The following is a 17,569-nucleotide window of genomic DNA, read 5'->3' on the forward strand; positions in this document are numbered from 1 at the left end:
TAATTAATTATGGTTGTACTTTTTTCACATTTCAACATTTCTTGAATCATCATGATACTTCTTACAATCAGTGACTTATTTTACTTGATGAAATATAGTAGAAGCCCAGTGGAGTTGTGACTTTTCCATCAGTAATTAGTGTTAGAGTTCAAGATTTCTGGGTTTTCATCACCACCACCACCAACACACACAACCCCTAGAAGGCCTTCCCTCTTTTTTTCTTTATATCCCGATTTTGCCCAGTTTAGATCTCTCTTCCCAGAAGCCAGTTCAGGGCCATTTAGTTCACAATGATCTTTTTACCCTTTTGTATTCTTATTGACTGTACTATTCATTTGATAATTAATCATGTTTTGTCTTGTGACAGCTCTTGTATTCTATATTGAACTTTAAAAAATTATATTGTTACTTCACTATGTTTTTGTCTGTCTCAATTAAATTAACAACTCTAGAGTCAAGGGAGGGATTTTATACTTCTGTCTTCTAGTGACTATTCAGAGAATAATTGATAAGGGTATTATAATTTGTGGTTAACCATTAGTAAACCTGGAACTTAATTCAGAGACTGTGTCATTTAATGGTTAAGAGAATCACGTCTAAATCATTTACAACAATAGTGCCTGGCAGATAAAATAATTAAAAAGGAAAAAGGAAAAAAAAGTAGTGCCTGGCAGATAGTTAAGTGCTAGGTGTTATTGTTAGGTGTCGAATCAGTCTAGTCTGATTCATAGCGACCCTGTGTACAGCAAAACCAAGCACCTCCCAGTCCTTGCTATGCTTGAGCCCATTATTACCACCACTGTGTGAATCCATCTCGTAGAGCATCTTCTTCTTTTTCATTGGCTGTCTACTTTGCCAAGAAAGATGTCCTTCTCCAAAATGTGCGAGAAAGCCTTACTCTCTCCTAAAATACCGTTCTGCTGTACTTCTTCCAGGACAGATTGGCTTGTGCTAGATAGATGCTAGATATTACTCAGCACTTGGAAGTAATTTGGTCCTGTTTGACCAACTGCTGAGAATTTGGATAGACAACCCAGATAGGATTATTCAGAGTCTATATTTTATTAAGCCCCCCAGGTAATTCTTATACAGCCCAGGCCAACATAAGAATCACCTGGGGTTCTTGTTAAAATGTAGGTTCTAATTCAGTAAGGAACTCTGGTAGCACACCAGAGTGTTGGGCTGCTAACCAAAGGTTGGTGATTCAAGCCCACCAGCCGTCCCACAGCAAAAAAAAGATGAGACTGTCTGTCTGTCTGTTCCCATAAAAATGTAGTCCTGGAAACTCAGGAGCAGTTCTGTGTGTCTTATACGGTCTCTGTGAATCTATGAGCTTGATGGCAGGGGCTCATAGGGATGGACATGCAAATTTTCAGCAGGGGATTGAACTAAAATGAACCTGTTCAAAGCCCTGCTATTAGTCTTTTTGCTGGTGGTGCCACCACCAGCACCACTACTGTAACATTTTAATGATCTATTCTGTGCCAGGCACTGTGCTAAAGCATTTTCTAATGCATTATTTAATTTTTCTACACAGCAACCTTACAAACTAGAGTCATTATACTAATTTGACAGGGGAGGAAACAGTGAGAGATGAGTCAGCCTTCCAGCATCCCCAAAGCCATAAAGTGGCAGTGCTAGCTTGAAACATGCACCTCTGTCTCTTAAAGCCGGTTTGCTGCTCTACCCCACTGTCGATTAGATTTGGAAGACTTTATAACTACGTAGTGAACTTAGGCTAAGAAGTAACGAATAGGTACTATTTCCCTCTCAGCTCAAGGACTTTGTTGGTTTTTTTTTAAATCCCATTTCTGGAGCAGTGACTAGGCCTTGTGAGAGGAAGTAGATGTACAGCTGCCCTTTGCTGCTGACTCGTAGTCAGCTTCTGGCAGCTGGGCTGTTAGTGACAGATGAGTGTGTGACACTTTCTCAGGAATGAATTCTTGTTACAACTGGCAGGGTAGAATAGTTGATGGGGAACTGCTTAGCAGTTTGCTCCATAATTCCACTCCCTGTTGCTTAGATGTAGTTGTGATTGGTAGGCCGCTCTGTTCACTTAAGTTGGTGTATTAACAGTCACATCCCAGGGCTGCTGCTTCTCTATGACCACATGGTGTGTTTGTGTATTGCCCTGAGCTGTCAGCATAACATTTTGCTGAATTTTCTTTTTTGTTGTTGCTCTGCAGCCTTCTTTTTTCTGGCCTTTCTCGGTTGTGTAAAGTCAGTTTCTTCTTTGGCCTTTCTATTCCAGCTACTGTAGAGAGAAGCTTGAAATACAAAGTGAAGGCATAAGAGAGATTAAAATGGCCATACAGCTGGCTGGATGAAATGAGACTACTTCTGTGCCTGATGAGGGATTTGGCTCTGATGAACTCCTTCCTCCTTTACTTTTAAACTCACCTGTGTACCTGTTCTACCAGTGGGTGCTCCTAGGGCCTTGTCTCTAGGGAGTTTAACTCATTGCTGCTTGCATGAATCAGGAAAGGGAGGTGACAGCCTAGGCCCAGATGAGAGACCCTACTCTAAACCAGCTGTGTATTCCAGTCTGATATTGGACTTTTGGTATTTGGACTGAGCACATGCCAAGATTTGGCTTCTTCTCCGCCCCCCCCCCCAAAACAAAAGCCTCTATCGATAACCAAGTCAATTCCAACTCATAGAAACCCTAAAGTACTGCTCCATAGAGTTTCTGAGGCTGTGAATTTTTATGGGAATAGACAGCCTCTTCTTTCTTCCATAGAGCGGCTTGTGACTTTCAACCACTGATGTTTAAGTTAGCAGCCCAACACTTACCCCAATATGCCACCAGGGCTCCTTGAGTTTCTCCCAGTGACTGTGACATGACTCAGACCCAGGTACTTGTAGAAGGATGCATTTTACATCTACCCTCTTATCTCTTAAATGTTTAGTCACCACCCACTGGAGAGCACTCTTCTACCATTGATTATACATGGAAAAGGGAAAAATTTGCCAATGAAGTACTTTATTGGGACTATGTATGAGTTATTGACATGTTTCTAGTAATTTTCTGTGCTGATTTGTTGAGTTTTGATACTTAATTTGGTTTTATGTGTGGGTGTTTGTTTTTCAGAGCAGCTTGGTGGCTGTTTTTCACATTAAATCCCTGTGTGAATTTAATGTTCAATTGATGACTTGTTGCTTAAAGAAATCGAGTACTTGAAATGTTAGGGGGAAGATTTCTCCATTTATGAGTAAAATCGTGCTCCTAAAATTTATATTTATCCACTCTGAGTGAAAGTAAACCCATTTAGATAGGTAGTTTGAAGTATTTCAAACCATACCCTTTTAATTTGGGTATTCCTAGAAGTTGGCATTTGATTGGGAAAGTGAAAATGAACTTTTTTCTATTGCTGAAAATCATGAATGACAGCATTGCAGATCGTGCGTAATTTAAGTGAATCTATGACAGAGCACTTGGGCCATGATGGAGATACAAAAAAAATATCTTAAGTGAATAAATCTTTTCTTACGCACTCAGAATACTTTGCAAACAAAAATCTCAATTTCATATAGCATCTCTCGAACAGATTTTAGTGTAGCTCATAGCTGAACTAGAGAGGGATGAATTGAAAATGTTCCCCAGATTGCCAGCCATCATTAGATTAAAAACTAGACGGTAGGTTTCTGACTCACAGTGTAAGGATAATTTCTTTTGGACAGTCACATGGGTTCTACTACAAAGAAAGCCTAATTGTGGCCAGTTAAAAGGCAGTTTTGAATGGAAAAGTTGATACTGGAAGAAACCAATTTTGAAGGTAAAAGTGATTCCCAATTTTAGCTTTGAGAGTAAAGCTATGATTAGAGACTAAAGAATGACAAAAGGTAGCATTGCCCCCAAAAGATAATGGAAAGTTATGGAATTACCAGGTGTGGATGGTCCTTGGTAGATATCTACTGTGCTCAAGGAATAAGAGAGTGGAATTTAGAAACCCTGTTGCCTAGGCTACTGTCCCAAAGCGTATCAAGATGAGAAGGAGCCGTATATTTATGGAATGTAGATCCAGAACTGGTGTGAATTTGGAAACTTCTGGTTTTAGATCAAAAGTTAACTCTTTTCTTGGTTTTCCTGGTCAGGCATTTTCTCTGTCCACCCCAGGAGTTCCATTTCTGTCTTGCCAGCTCTTTAGAACATTAGTGACCTAAACTGATGTGTCAGTAGTTCCTTGTGTTGGAGTGTGGTTATATTTGCAGGTTCTGCCCCACCCTGTATTTCAACAGGAAATGGGTGTGTGCTTAAGTCTATAATGAGGCATTCCTCCTTGTGGTTGCTGCATGGTTGTGAAGACTGCTCTATGCAACAGTAAATTCATACTTCTTTTGTCATTTTAGTAGACAGATTACAGTGAGAAGAGAGCCTGTGTGTCTGCTGTCATTATGACGGCAGATGACTGTTTTGACTTTTCGGTTGACATTCTTGAACACCTGCGGAATGCGAATTCTTTAACATAAAGATATCTACCTCTTGAGAGAAAAGTGCTTTGTGTAAGGAAAGCTCTGTTCATACACACCCATCCAAAGTGCTGTTAACTGCACAACAGTGGGAAATGGTGAAGTGAAAGCAGAAGTCCAAATTGTCTGCACACATCTCCCCCACGTGTCCCTGGCCCCCACGACTGCTGATCGACATTTTGGGCCTGTGTTTCAAAGAGGAACTACCTTGAGAGGGTACTTCTGTTATGGTGGTTATTGCTATAGCTTGCTTTGAGGATGTAACCATAGAATTTGCAAGTCTTATTACCTTGGTCCTAAAGGAAGCATTGTTTGTTTATTTTTAGTAAATTGTTAATACAAGCATCATTGCAAAATGAACAGTCATCTGTCTTCTTTCCCAATAATAGCAGGGATTCCGTGTGCGGGACAAAGTGCTTCCTCCTCCCCTCTCATAAACACCCTTTGCTTATATCTTCTTCCCTAACTTCCTAGCCCTACACCCAGCCCAGGCTACTGGGTTCAAGATTGTGAAAGTTCAGAGAGTGGAATGAATGCCAAAGTCTCCTTTTGACTTAACACTGACCTCAAGCTCTGGTAGAGTTATTTACCCAATGATTCCACAGTATGATATACTGTATCAGTATTTCATGATAAACTTCAAATCTCAGGATTTAAGGGGACTTGACAGAGCTCTGCATCCAGTTTCTAGTTAGAAGCTTAGATCCCAGTCCAGACTGGTCAGTATGCTGCCGGGCCACAGCCAAGAAGTGATACCTTCTCGGACTCGGACTTAAGCCCTTTGGTTGAAAATAGGGGTAAGAGGGGCGTTATTGCTTGGTCAAGCCTGAATGTCTGGAACAGGCTCAGAAAGGCAGTTTTTCCTTTGGACTTCCTTAGGTAGCCACCTCTTGGATCTGCCTAGGTACCTCCTAGGATAAATAACGTAACCTTAGGGCCCTATCTGGTATGTCCTTTGGGCCCTTCTAGATCCCACCGTTCTGGGGAATCAAGTGACTCTAGACTCTAGGTCTGGAGAAGGAGCTTGATCCTCCCATCTTCACAGTCCCTAGGCTTGCTGTATTTATTATTTATTTAAAAAAATCATACCGTTGGGGCTCATACAACTCATCACAATCCATACATATATCCATTATGTCAAGCGCATTTTTTGTTTGTTTTTTTAGTTGTTTTATTGGGGACTCATACAACTCCTATCACAATCCATACATCCATCCATTGTGTCAAGCACATTTGTACTTTTGTGGCCCTCATCCTCAAAACATTTACTTTCTACTTGAGCCTTTGGTATCAGCTCCTCATTTTTTCCCTGCCCCCCCTCCCCCATGAACCCTTGATAATTTATAAATTATTATTTTGTCATGTCTTACACTAAAGTCTCCACCCACTTTTCTGTTGTCTGTCCCCCAAGGAGGGGGTTATATGTAGGTCCTTGTAATCCATTCCCCCTTTCTACCCCACCTTCCCTCCACCCTCCCGGTATCACCGCTCTCACCACTGGTCCTGAAGAGTTCATCTGTCCTGGAACCCCTGTTTTTCCAGTTCCTGTCTGTACCAGTGTACATCCTCTGGTCTAGTCGGATTGGTAAGGTAGAATTGAGATCATGAAAGTTGTGGGGAGAAGCATTTAGGAACTAGAGGAAAGTTGTATATTTCATCTTTGCTACACAGCACCGTGCCTGGCTCATCTTCCTGGGACCCTTCTGTAAGGGGATATCCGGTTACCTACAGATGGGCTTTGGGTCCCCACTCTGCATCCCCTCATTCACAGTGATAAGATTTTTTGTTCTTTGATGCCTGATACTTGATCTTATCAACACCTCATGATCACGCAGGCTGGTGTGCTTATTACATGTGGACTTTGTTGCTTCTCAGCTAGATGGCCGCTTGCTTACCTTCAAGCCTTTAAGACCCCAGATGCTATATCTTTTGATAGCCGGGCACCATCAGCTTTCTTCACCACATTTGCTTATGCACCCATTTGTCTTCAGTGATCGTGTTGGGAAGGTGAGCATCATGGGATGCCAGTTTAACAGAACAAAGTATTCTTACACTTGAGTAGAGGCTCAATGTCCATCTGCTACCTTAATATTAAACTTATAAATATATGTACATAGACCTATTTCCCTATCGGCATATATAAATATATTTACATATGTACATGCCTGTATTTAGACCTCTATAAATGCCCTTTGCCTCCTACTTGCTTGCTTTATTTCCTTTTACTTTACTCTTGTCCCACTCCCATGCTCAGCCTTCATTCTGATTTCAGTCATTCTTTTTGTTTACATTGCCCTTGATCAAGCCCTACCAGGCCTCCTATACCCTCCTCCTCATTTATTTTGATCACTTATTCCCTTGTCCCTGGATTTGTTAATACCCACTTCCTTTCCCCCCACCTACCCCTCTCCCATGTCCCGCAGGAACCGGCCATCCCGTTGTTTTCTCCGCCAGATTGTTTATCCCCCCTATCTTATCTAAATAGACCTGCAGAGATAATACTATGCACAAAAAACAAGACAAAAGAAAACAAAACAACAAAAAACCAAGGACCAAAAAAAGTCTGTAAATAGCTCAAGGTCTATTTGTTGACCTTTAGGTGTGTCTCCCTGGCCCCACAGTCTATTTTTGGTATTCCCTGGGGACTTTGTTGACCTTCAGGAGTGTCGCCCTTTGTTGACCTTTAGGAGTGTCGCCCTGGCCTCACAGTGTATTTTTGGTATTCCCTGGAGACTTCGTTGCTTTGTTCCCCTTGCTGTTCTGTTGCACACTCTTGCTGTTTCGCCTCTGTGTGGTGGGGTCAGATCGTGCGCGATTCCCACACTGTGTCTCCAGTGTTATCCCCCATAGCACTATGGGTCAGTGAGGGATGTCTTATCTTGTGGCGGGGCTGGCCCTACGGTCCTCTCTGTGCTTTGGCTGCTCTGAGTGGGAATATTGTCCACAGGACTTGGTGGGCCAGGATGTGTTCCACTCTCTCTTCCTCCCCCTTCATTTGCTCATGTGCTCTGATCAGATATGTCCCTCTCCCTGAGCTGCAGCTTCAGTGCTGTCCTCTGAAGTGAATTCTTCTGCAGGGCAGTGGTGGCGGGGGCTGTCCACATAGTTGGGATTGGGGCCCACCCCTCAGACTTGCTGTATTTAAATGCAAGTGTAAGTTGGCCAAGTGGCAAAGTTATGTTTAGCAGCTTAAATATAAGCAAATGTAGGAATTTTAGATCTGGGATGCTTTTTCAAGGTCTTCTGGTTTAGGCTCTATTTTTCAGATAAGAAAATGAATAATGAGAGAGTAAGACTTGTGACATTCTTCCTCAGAATGCCCTATAACAAACTGGTCATCCAGAGGATAGGGCTAGGGAACTTATTACCTCTATCTTAGGCTGAGTTCTCCAGAGAAGCAAAATCAGTGACATGTATGTGCGCCCGTGCGCACACACACACACACACACACACACACACACACACACGCCATCGAGTTGATTCCAACTCATAGCAACCTGATAGGGCTATTTGAGCTGCTTCCTAGGGTTTCAGGACATGGAGGTCTTTGTGGGAGCAGACAGCTTCGTTGGCCTCTCATAGAATAGCTGTGCATGTCAACTGTTGACTTTTCTGTTAGCATTCCAATGTTTATCCTACAAGACCCCAGGGTTCCTAACAGGTATGAATATGTATACCCAAACTAAACCCACTGCCATTTACTCATAGTGATCCTATAGGGTTTCCAGACTGTAAATCTTTATGGGAACAGCTAGTGTTATCTTTGTTCTGATGGTGAGTTTGAACCACCAGCCTTGCAATTAGTCTGTTGTTTACCCAGAGTACTAGATATTCATCTCTCTCTTATCTACATTCATGTAGATAGGTATGAATATGAGTAAGGGATCTTCAACAAGTTCATGAATAAATGGATTTTTTCCACAAAATTTTTGAAGTCCTTTTGTGTGTGTGTTTGTGTGTGTGTGTAAGTGTGTAATCGTGTGTAATCCGGGTGGTGTAATGGTTACAAATTCGGCTATAATCTGCATGGTCAGCCATTTGAAACCACCAGCTGCTCTGCGGGAGAAAGATAGGGCTTTCTACTTCCATAAACAGTTACAGTCTTGGAAACCCGCTGGGGCCGTTCTACACTGTCCTATAAAGGTCAGTATGAGTCAGTATTGACTTGATGTCAGTAAGGTTTTGTGTGTGTGTACACCCACACGCGTGCGCAGAGAGAGAGAAGAGAGCGAGCTTGCTCAAGAAAATGATTCATGTGGTTGTGGAAACTAGCAAATCCAAAATCTGCAGGCATCGCACTGTCTGCAGGACATTTCTCCAGACTCACCTGGTTGCAGGGGTTGACCCACAATCAGCAGGTCAGACTACAGGCTGTTAGCCCACCAACCTGCAGAAGTTGTGGACTCAAATATGTGTGTGTATGCATACGTGTGTGAAAGAGAGAGATGCAGGCCATATACCCCAGGGAACTCCCCTTATACCAGAGTAAAGATATAATTTACACCCAACACTAATCTTGCCACATTCACATATAGAGGTTAGAATTTACAAACTGGAGGATGATTACATCATGCTATAAAATGGAGTACGACCACACAATATTGGGATTCATGGCTTAGTGATCTTGGCATATAACATTAACCAATACAATCTCTAAAAGAGCCTCTTCTAGTGTAGGACAGCTCTAATTAAAAATTAACTAAATTGAAATCTATGCCCTATAACTTTGATCTTCCGAGAGTGGTTCTAATTTTATTTTTTTCCAATGTAACATCCCCCAAATAGACTTTCTTAAATCCTCAAATTATCAAATACCACTAAAACATGAAATTTCCTAACCAAAGTAATGTATATCTGCAAAGACCTTTATTGATTTTACAGAGACAGGGCATTTCACTCTTTGATGTACCCAAAACTTTCAATTATGTGGTTTTACCTTAATTTTCTTCATTTCTGTCAGTGGCACTAACAATTTAGTTCTTTTCATGCCACTCTTATAAAGATTCATACATTTTATAATTTTGTGAACACAACTATACATAACTATATGGAGAAAGCAACTGCTGAAACAAGCGGTGGACTTGCCTGCAGTCGCAGTCTTGTGTCTTAGTTCACATTTGCTAGCTCTGGTGAGGCTCTCCATTGCCGTAGTCTCTCGCAGCCTGTAAAGAGCTTCCCGATTGGTCTTCCTGCCACTGGCCTTCTCTTGCCAAATATAACTTCTGTACTTCTGTTAGAATAGTCTGTCTAGAATGTAAATTGGCCCAGGCCACTTCATGCTTCCCTTAGTGGTCCACTGTATGTAATGGATTAACTTTTCTTCTGGCATCTAAAATGGTTGTGTACAGTGTTGGAGGAAATAGTCACTTTTTAATCATTTGTTCTTTGGTTCAGATGAGCAATCGTGTAGCTGGTAGCAACTTCCAACCACCAAATTTCATTGAAGTCTAGGGTTTCATCTTAAAAAAAATATCACTATTCCATTAATAAGTCTGTAGTTAACAATTTCTTAAATATTTATCAGTGATTAAAAGTGATTCTACAGAAAGATTTGCCCAGAGTCTATGGAAGTAAAAATAACTTCCTTTGAAAAATGAATGCCCTGTTGTGAGCATTTTATATAGGTTATATTTTTTAATGTTATATTATGGTTATTATTTAAAGTTAAATTATTTAATGTCTCCAAGAACATCCCCTAGGAATACACAACTAGGTGTGTAAGGTGTTAATGGTCAAGACTCTGACCCAAGTATGTCTCAACTCTTAATACCATGGTGTTTTCTATGACTGGAAGCAGAATTGAGAGTAAGCTTGAAGTCTTTGCCTAGTTCTAAGTTTATCTTCATCTCTCTAACATTTTATTTTTCTTGGTCAAGCAACTTTTATGATTTAGATCATACATTATTCAGACTACTTATGCAAAATACAACCAACCCATGATTATCTTGAAAGGGAAATGAACAGTGATGCAGGTATTTATTTCTCTATAACAGGAAATCTTACCTCTTTCATGGCTTTAAAGCAGGCGTCCTCAAACTACGGCCCACGGGACACATGCGGCCTGCCGTGGACATTTATCCGGCCCGCTGGGTGTTTTTGCCCCATTTGTTTTCTTACTTCAAAATAAGATATGTACAGTGTGCATAGGAATTTGTTCATAGTTCTTTTTTTTTAAACTATAGTCCGGCCCTCCAACGGGTCTTGGGGACAGTGAACTGGCCCTCTGTTTAAAAAGTTTGAGGACCCCTGCTTTAAAACAATTTTTTTTTCATTTTATAGTAGATATGCTTTTGTAATTGTTTTAGAAATTGATAGTGACACACTGTCATTTCATGAGCATTTTCCAGCTGGTAATTCAAACTGGCTTTTTTGGCAAGCTGGAAAACATTTTGCTTGTGAAAACTTGGTTCCAGGTTAATCCCACCCAGATGATAAAGCACTAACTCCATTTGATTTGTTAGAAATTGTCCTCTTCCCCAGATCTGGTATTTACCTAACCATCTTGAATCCAGTTTCCATAAGATATCCAGAGAAAATGTTCAGCATTCTCTGTCAGTGGCTAGGTTCAACCCAGAATTTCATGGTGGCCTGGTTCCTTTAGTTGAGCCTACAGGCAGCCAATACTACTTATTTCTGGTCGGAGCTGAATTTCAAGTTCTTCCAGAAAACCTGGTATTTGGAAATCTAGGGGCATCCAGATTTACGGATGGATGATGTATGACAAAAAGTCTTTGTATCTTCTTTGTCTCTTCTAAAGCTCTCTTTTAACAATTATTACTGAGGATAGCATCTTCGAGCCTGTTAGTATTTACACTAAGTAAAAGAGAAGAGTTAAACTGGAAGGGAAAGCCCAGAATTTGGATTAGAAAGAGATATTGAGTCAAAGGGGAATTTAGCAGAGGAGCAGAATGGAAATTATTTCCTTAGACAGTAGACAAATATTCAGGAAACTCCTCTGCACCCCAAAGATAGGCACAGCTGCCACACAGTGACTATTAAAGGGAGGTTCAAAGTTAGGAGCAAAAACAGCTGATTCTCTTGGTTCTTAGACTGTTGCTCTTGGTGACAGGAAATCTTGTTCCCCAAGTTGCTGGCTTCCTGTTTTATTTTTACCCTTAATGGATCAAAATGTCCATAACAAGGGGCAGTCTGTTCCAGAGGGTTCTACTCCCCGTTTAAGCCTGAAGAATTGGGGTATCTTTTATTTCTTTCCTTTTAGTCAGGTGTTGGTTAGCTTTTAAGACTTGTGATGTTACGTTTGGTTTAAATAGTTTGATTTCACAATCAACTTTTGGTGATGAGCTGGTGTTTTAAGATTTGATGTAAGTAAACCTCTGCTTTGTGTTTTTGAGGAGCTTTCCGTATTCGGGGTTTAGGTATGTTACCTTTATGCGTTACCTTTTCCATGTTGTCCAGCACAAAGAAACGTTTGATCATTGTAGATTTCTTTCACTCCTCAAACCAGAGAAACAGGACCAGTGCACTGTGTTATGTTAATTTTCTTAAGATAAAACCTTTTCTTATTCTTATAAAGCTAGGGATCTGATAACCGATAAGACAATAACTCAGCATGAAGCTGAAGCACTGGGGGATTTCCTAGGGAAGGGGACTCCCTTGGCAGGATAAGAAACAGTAACTGGAAGGATCCGGATCTGTTCCAGACACTTCCTGCTGTCTTAAGAGCCCTTTGGCCCAGGTGTATTGAACCGGATGGGTGGGAGAAACGGAGCTGCTGAGGAGAAGAGAAAGACCAGGGAAGCTTACAGCATAGTTTGCTCAGCATCCTGTTTGACATATTGAACATGTAAAAAAATTTTTTTAATATTCTTTCATTTTGTCAATTTACTGACTAAACTTTAGTAGTGCTAGTAACTCCTGGCAGTCTATATTTAGTTGTGCATTAGCAGTCGTCCATCAAGGGATAGAGGGTATGTCCTGATGCATACCGGCAGAACCACTATTGGCAGCTGGATTTTATTGTGAAGCTTATCAGATGACAGAAGCTTCTTTGTGTTCCTTATAGTTGGTGGCCTAGAATCTGATCTGTGGCACCCTAAGGAGGGGCTCTTTCACCCAGTGCCTGCTGACAGGCTTTTCCCTGACCATGCCTTCTTGCTTCTGGAGGCTCCAGTTGGTTGGAGCACTGGTGATGATTTTAAGATTTTTATGCCATCCATGTACCTCATCCAGCAGTCACCAGCTCTGAATTTCTAAACGTAACCAGCAACGCTTCCTACAGCAAAGCTGTAAGAAAAGGGGCTTAAAAGAAAAGATGGGTCAGGTAGAAAAGAGTTTGTAAAGCTGTTTTAGATCAGAGCAAAACAAAACAAAAAGACACAACCTTAGTGTGCCTGGAATTTGTGGTTGAGTAATACTTTCCTGTTATTTCTTTTTTAGGTTGTTTTTCATCATTCAGAACATCGCCTGAAGCAGGTCCACCATGCCGTTAGTAACGAGGAACATCGAGCCAAGGCACCTGTGCCGTCAGACGTTGCCTAGTGCTAGAAACGAGCTGGAATGCAAGACCAACATCACCCTGGCAAATGTCATCCGACAGCTGGGCAGCCTGAGTGAGTGCCGCAGAGAGCCTGTGCTTTGCCCTCAGGGGTCGTTGGTGCTCTGTATTTAGTTGCCTTCTCCTCCTGTGTGCCTATTTCTCCCCCATCTGCCTTCCCTAGGTAATGCGAAAATTTATCCCACCTCCTTCCCCAAAGGGAGGCTCCTTTTGGGTACAGACTCTCGCCTCAATGCCCTTTCTTCATCTTCCACCACCCTGTAGCTTTCCTCCCCTTCCCCCCCCACCTGCTTCCAAAGCAATCTGTGGGCAGGGTGGCAGGAAGGGCTGCAGCAGAAACTGCAGCGGGAATGACAGAGCAGAATTCTCTGTAAAGTGGGAGGCAGTGTCTTGGGTCGGGGAATGTGCCTCTAATTGCACGAGCTGTTCAATGTGGCCTGACTTTGTTGAAGCCTCAAATGTGCCAATAGTCTTTATCTACCAACCCCCTCCCTGGTTCCCAAAGCGGAGTAAAAGCAAACATGCACTCAGAGATATTCTGGCTAACTTGTCCACCCTGGTACACATTTAATTGTGCTGCAAGCCCCCAGGTCCAAGTTCAGGGTACAAATTACTTCAGTAGTCCCTGGGGTATTGGAAGTTTTGCAAGCTGCATGCACACACAGTGGCACAAATGGTGACTGAAGTCATTCTTATCTAAGAAGAAGGTGGGGGTTGGCCCAGTCTGTTTTAGAGCTGAGGCAAAGCTAGTTCAACTGTAATTCTGGTTTGGTTGTTTTGGGGTTTGTTTTTTTTTAATTGGCAAGAGTGAATGAGACTGCCTTGGGTGGGGTACAGGCATGTGCTTTGGATTTTATTCTGAATCAAGCTGACTTTGTTTGCTTGAAGCCAAGGTATGGGAAGGGCAAATGCTTGGGTAGGCTTTGCATTTGTCTAATGCCACTCCAGGTCCCCAAAGAACCTTCATCAAAATGCCATTTTAGTGATCTTTTTTAGCAAAAGTATCTTGGTGTGAATCATTTCAGGCACTCACCCCTCCTGTCGCCTCATTGCCCTCCGCAAAGGCAGTGAGATATCAAGAATGCTTGTGTTCCCCCAGATAGTAATAGGGCCTGCCTTTAAAACAGGAGCCGGAGGAGACAGACGGAGCTCTGTGACCAGATGATGTATGGGGTCTGAGATTCCTAAGCTTTCACCTAGTGCAGCGGGCAGCTCAGTTGATCCAGGGCTTAGAGAAGCCAGGATGGGGCGTTACAAAGAATTGAAACCCTCCCAGTGCCTGTCTCACACAAAGGAACATTGACAGCAGTGCAGCAGCAGTGCGGCTGACAAGGAAGCACAGGAGGGCTGCAGAGAGCCTCACTGCTGCTGAAAAGCATCATTTCTGCTGCTGTCACCCTGAGAAGGCCAAATGGGTGGAAGTCAATCACACAGTGGTTCCTCCTCCAAAGGACAAAGGACATCTAGCTAATGATGCTTCTTATTCTCACTCAGCAGGAGTTATACTCTCTCTCAGGTGTTTTTCCAGGGTAGTGTTGATGGACGCCAGTCTCCCACTTGTGATCAGACCACTCTTGTCTTAAAGAAGGGGATTTGGGGACCAGAGTTAGTTTGTGCCGAAGGAAGCCAGCTGTCCTCACATTCTGGGACTAACGGACCTTTATTCAGCTATTCAATGTGTATTGAACATATGTTAAGTGCTAAAAGCTAAGGAGATAACAGCAATAATACGAAATGGTCCGTCTTTCAGGCGCTCAGGATCTACCAGGGAATAGAGAAATAATTCCTGAGAGATGAGGTCGGGCTGAGAAGGGAGCTTATATTTGTTGATTGCCTACTTTATACCAAGTGGTGATAGGATCTTGACATCGATTATCTCACTTAATTCACTCAGTACCATATATGTTGATAGGTGATGGTATTCCCATTTTACAGATGAAGAAACGGAGGCTAGTAAACAGCTTAGTTGTTGTTTAAGCCTAGCCTTCCTAAAGGCTGCTCAGTTCTTCCCCTTGTTTTCTGTCTCTGCCAGCGCTCCCTGTCTTAGACAGATATTTGCTGGCTCTCACTACTGCCCTCACCCTGGCTTCCCTTTTTCTTACCCGGCTTTCTTAGACCTAGCCTCTAGCCCTTTGCCAGAGTGACCTGCCTAAAATGTGAATCTCCCATTTTACTTTTACAATTCTAATGTGTTCCACTTTTTAAAAGTCAGGTCTGTTTTAACTTTTATAACGCCCCCAAGTGTGTGTGTTTCTGTGCTCTTAAATATAAGTGCAAATCTGAATCATTTCTCTCCCTGTTCCTCACTATGGAGTACTCTTAACTTCCTTAGCCTGGTAGGTTAAGACTCCCAAGGCCTGCCTTACTTTCTAGTCCCATGTTCTTCAAAGCCCCTCTTCTCTTATTTGGTGTAATATTTTTAAATGAAAACCACTGCCCTCGAGTCAATTCTGACCCGTGCCGATCCTGTAGGACCGAGTGGAGCTGCCCTTTTGGGAGTAGAAAGCCTCCTCTTCCTTGCGTGGAGCAGCTGGTGTTTTTAACTACTGCCCTTTCAGATTGCGGCCCAAGGCGTAACCACTATGCCACCAGAGCTCCTTTTAAGTGAAAAGGGGGGTGGGAAGGATGAATTAGCAGCTGGTAGATCTGAGACAAGCAGTGCTCAGGCTGTTCCCTGCCCAGAGAGCCACATGTAGCTAGTCCTCGAAGGCCCACATGAGGATTGCCTCTTCTGAGCTCCTATACCTACAGCATTATATTAGAAGTGTATATCTCTTAGACAAAATGAAAAGTTCTCTAACTGTAGAAACCATGTGTTGCTTGTCCTTGAACCTCAGCATATGTCTTGTATAAACTGAAATGCACTGCTAGTGAATCAATTTCAACTCAGAGTGACCCTATAGCACAGATAGAACTGTTCTTTTGAGTGTCTGAGACTATACATCATTACAGGAGCAGACAGCCTCGTCTTTCTACCAGAGAGCAGCTGGTAGGTTTAAACTGCTAAACTTGAAATTGGCAGCTGAGTGTTTACCCCACAATGCTACCTAGGCTCCTCTATCTTTGAAAACGAAAAACAAAAAAACCTCATTGTCATTCAGTCAATTCTGACTCTGTAAAAAAGGCTACAACTGCCCCTGTGGGTTCCTGACATTGTAAGCTCTTTTGGAGAGTAGAAAGCCTAATTTCCTCCCAAGGAGCAACTGGTGGTTTTGCACTACTGACCTCTTACTTGGCACCCCAGTGGGTAACCCCTATGCCATCAGGGCCCCTTCCTTGAGAGGACCTTCCTTCGTAAAGCCAGTACGTGTTGAGTTGGTTCAGAATGAGTCATTCTCTGTCTCCTTCCTTGGTTTTGGTGCAGAGAACACAGGGGAAGAAAGAAAACTTCCTGTGGTGAGTTGGAAGTACAGGCGAGGAGCGAGCGGGTGGGGCAAAGAGGCCCCACTGAAGTGGCTGCATTTGAACTAGCCCTTGAAAGATGACTAGGATTTCATGCGGCAGAGGAATACAAGGCAGCTCATGACCTCCTGTGCATTGTTCTTTAACCAGAACTGCTTGGTCTAGTGGTTAGGAAGGTCTGATTATGGAATGGAAAAGCAGAACCCTAACCATTCCACAGCCACGGCTGTCTTTGTGATAGCACATCCAGAATCCTTATTTTCTCTCCGTGGAGTGAGATTGGCATTTCACACATTAAGTCACTGTATTTTAGGAAACGTAAGTACAGCCAGCCAGCATTTTTGATGGGTATCCTGGTCACCTAGGAGAATGGAAGCCCCATGTGGGCCATTAGGAAATCATGCTGTGATGTTGGGTTTTATAACTTGAGTGCAGTAGAGGGGCGAGGCAGGAGGGGTTGGGGGTGAGGGGCTCCACTCAGACTTCAACAAAAACAGCTTCACAGTTTCAAAAACTGAGCTTTACCTACTTGACTTCCACATAAGACTTCATTTGAAGAGTTCTATCGAGGAGGGAAAAAAAGTTTAATTGCTTTTAAAATCTTGCAAAATGTGGTATTTGTTTATGTGTGTTGTTGATAGATAGTGGGTCTGCCTTCGCAATCCTAATGGATGAAATTGAACTCTGTACAAGGACTTTGGTTTTTTCCTATTTAAGTGTCACACTTCCATTTGCAGAGGTTGAAGTAATTTCTAGCACTTGAAGAAATGGAATGACATTTAAAATTCCCTTTAAGCTTAAGCCTTGGGCTATTTAGATAGCTAACCCATACTCCCCTAGGTCATCTGACATGTAGAAGAATTTGCCAATATAATCCTTATGAAAACTTAATGAGACAGGCATGGTATCCCCGTTTTACAGATGAGGAAAACTGAGGCAGAAACATTGTGACTTGCTGATGCATACACAGGTATAAATAGGAAGAGCCAAGACTTAATAAATTCAGGTTTTCTGATTAGAAGTCAACTGCTTCTGAATAGGAGCCTTCCAGGTGTCACAGTGTGGTTCTAAGTGAGTCCGAAATACTATTTACTGCCAATATCCCCATAAAACAGGATTCTCATGGTTGCCAGAGTTCTTGAGGGATTTTATCTTGAAAAGCACTGTGCCACACTAAGTACC

The 17,569-nt window shown here is 42.4% G+C and overlaps 1 protein-coding gene and 1 pseudogene across 1 annotated transcript in view; both read left to right on the forward strand.

Moving 5' to 3' along the window:
• Nucleotides 1-12,898, forward strand: part of LOC101649288 — a 52,268-nt pseudogene extending 39,370 nt beyond the window's left edge.
• The window catches only part of WASF2 (WASP family member 2), a 59,111-nt gene that overhangs the window by 22,909 nt on the left and 18,633 nt on the right, over nt 1-17,569 (forward strand). Inside the window, exon 3 of the mRNA XM_045298918.1 lies at nt 12,868-13,040. Within this exon, the coding sequence (XP_045154853.1) occupies nt 12,911-13,040 (130 nt within the window). The 5' untranslated portion in view covers nt 12,868-12,910. The remainder of the gene's footprint in view (nt 1-12,867; nt 13,041-17,569) is intronic.

Source organism: Echinops telfairi, unplaced genomic scaffold (genome assembly GCF_000313985.2).
Source record: "Echinops telfairi isolate 266 unplaced genomic scaffold, ASM31398v2 ScPeMD7_7457;HRSCAF=8495, whole genome shotgun sequence".
In the NCBI taxonomy this organism is placed as follows: Eukaryota; Metazoa; Chordata; class Mammalia; order Afrosoricida; family Tenrecidae; genus Echinops; species Echinops telfairi.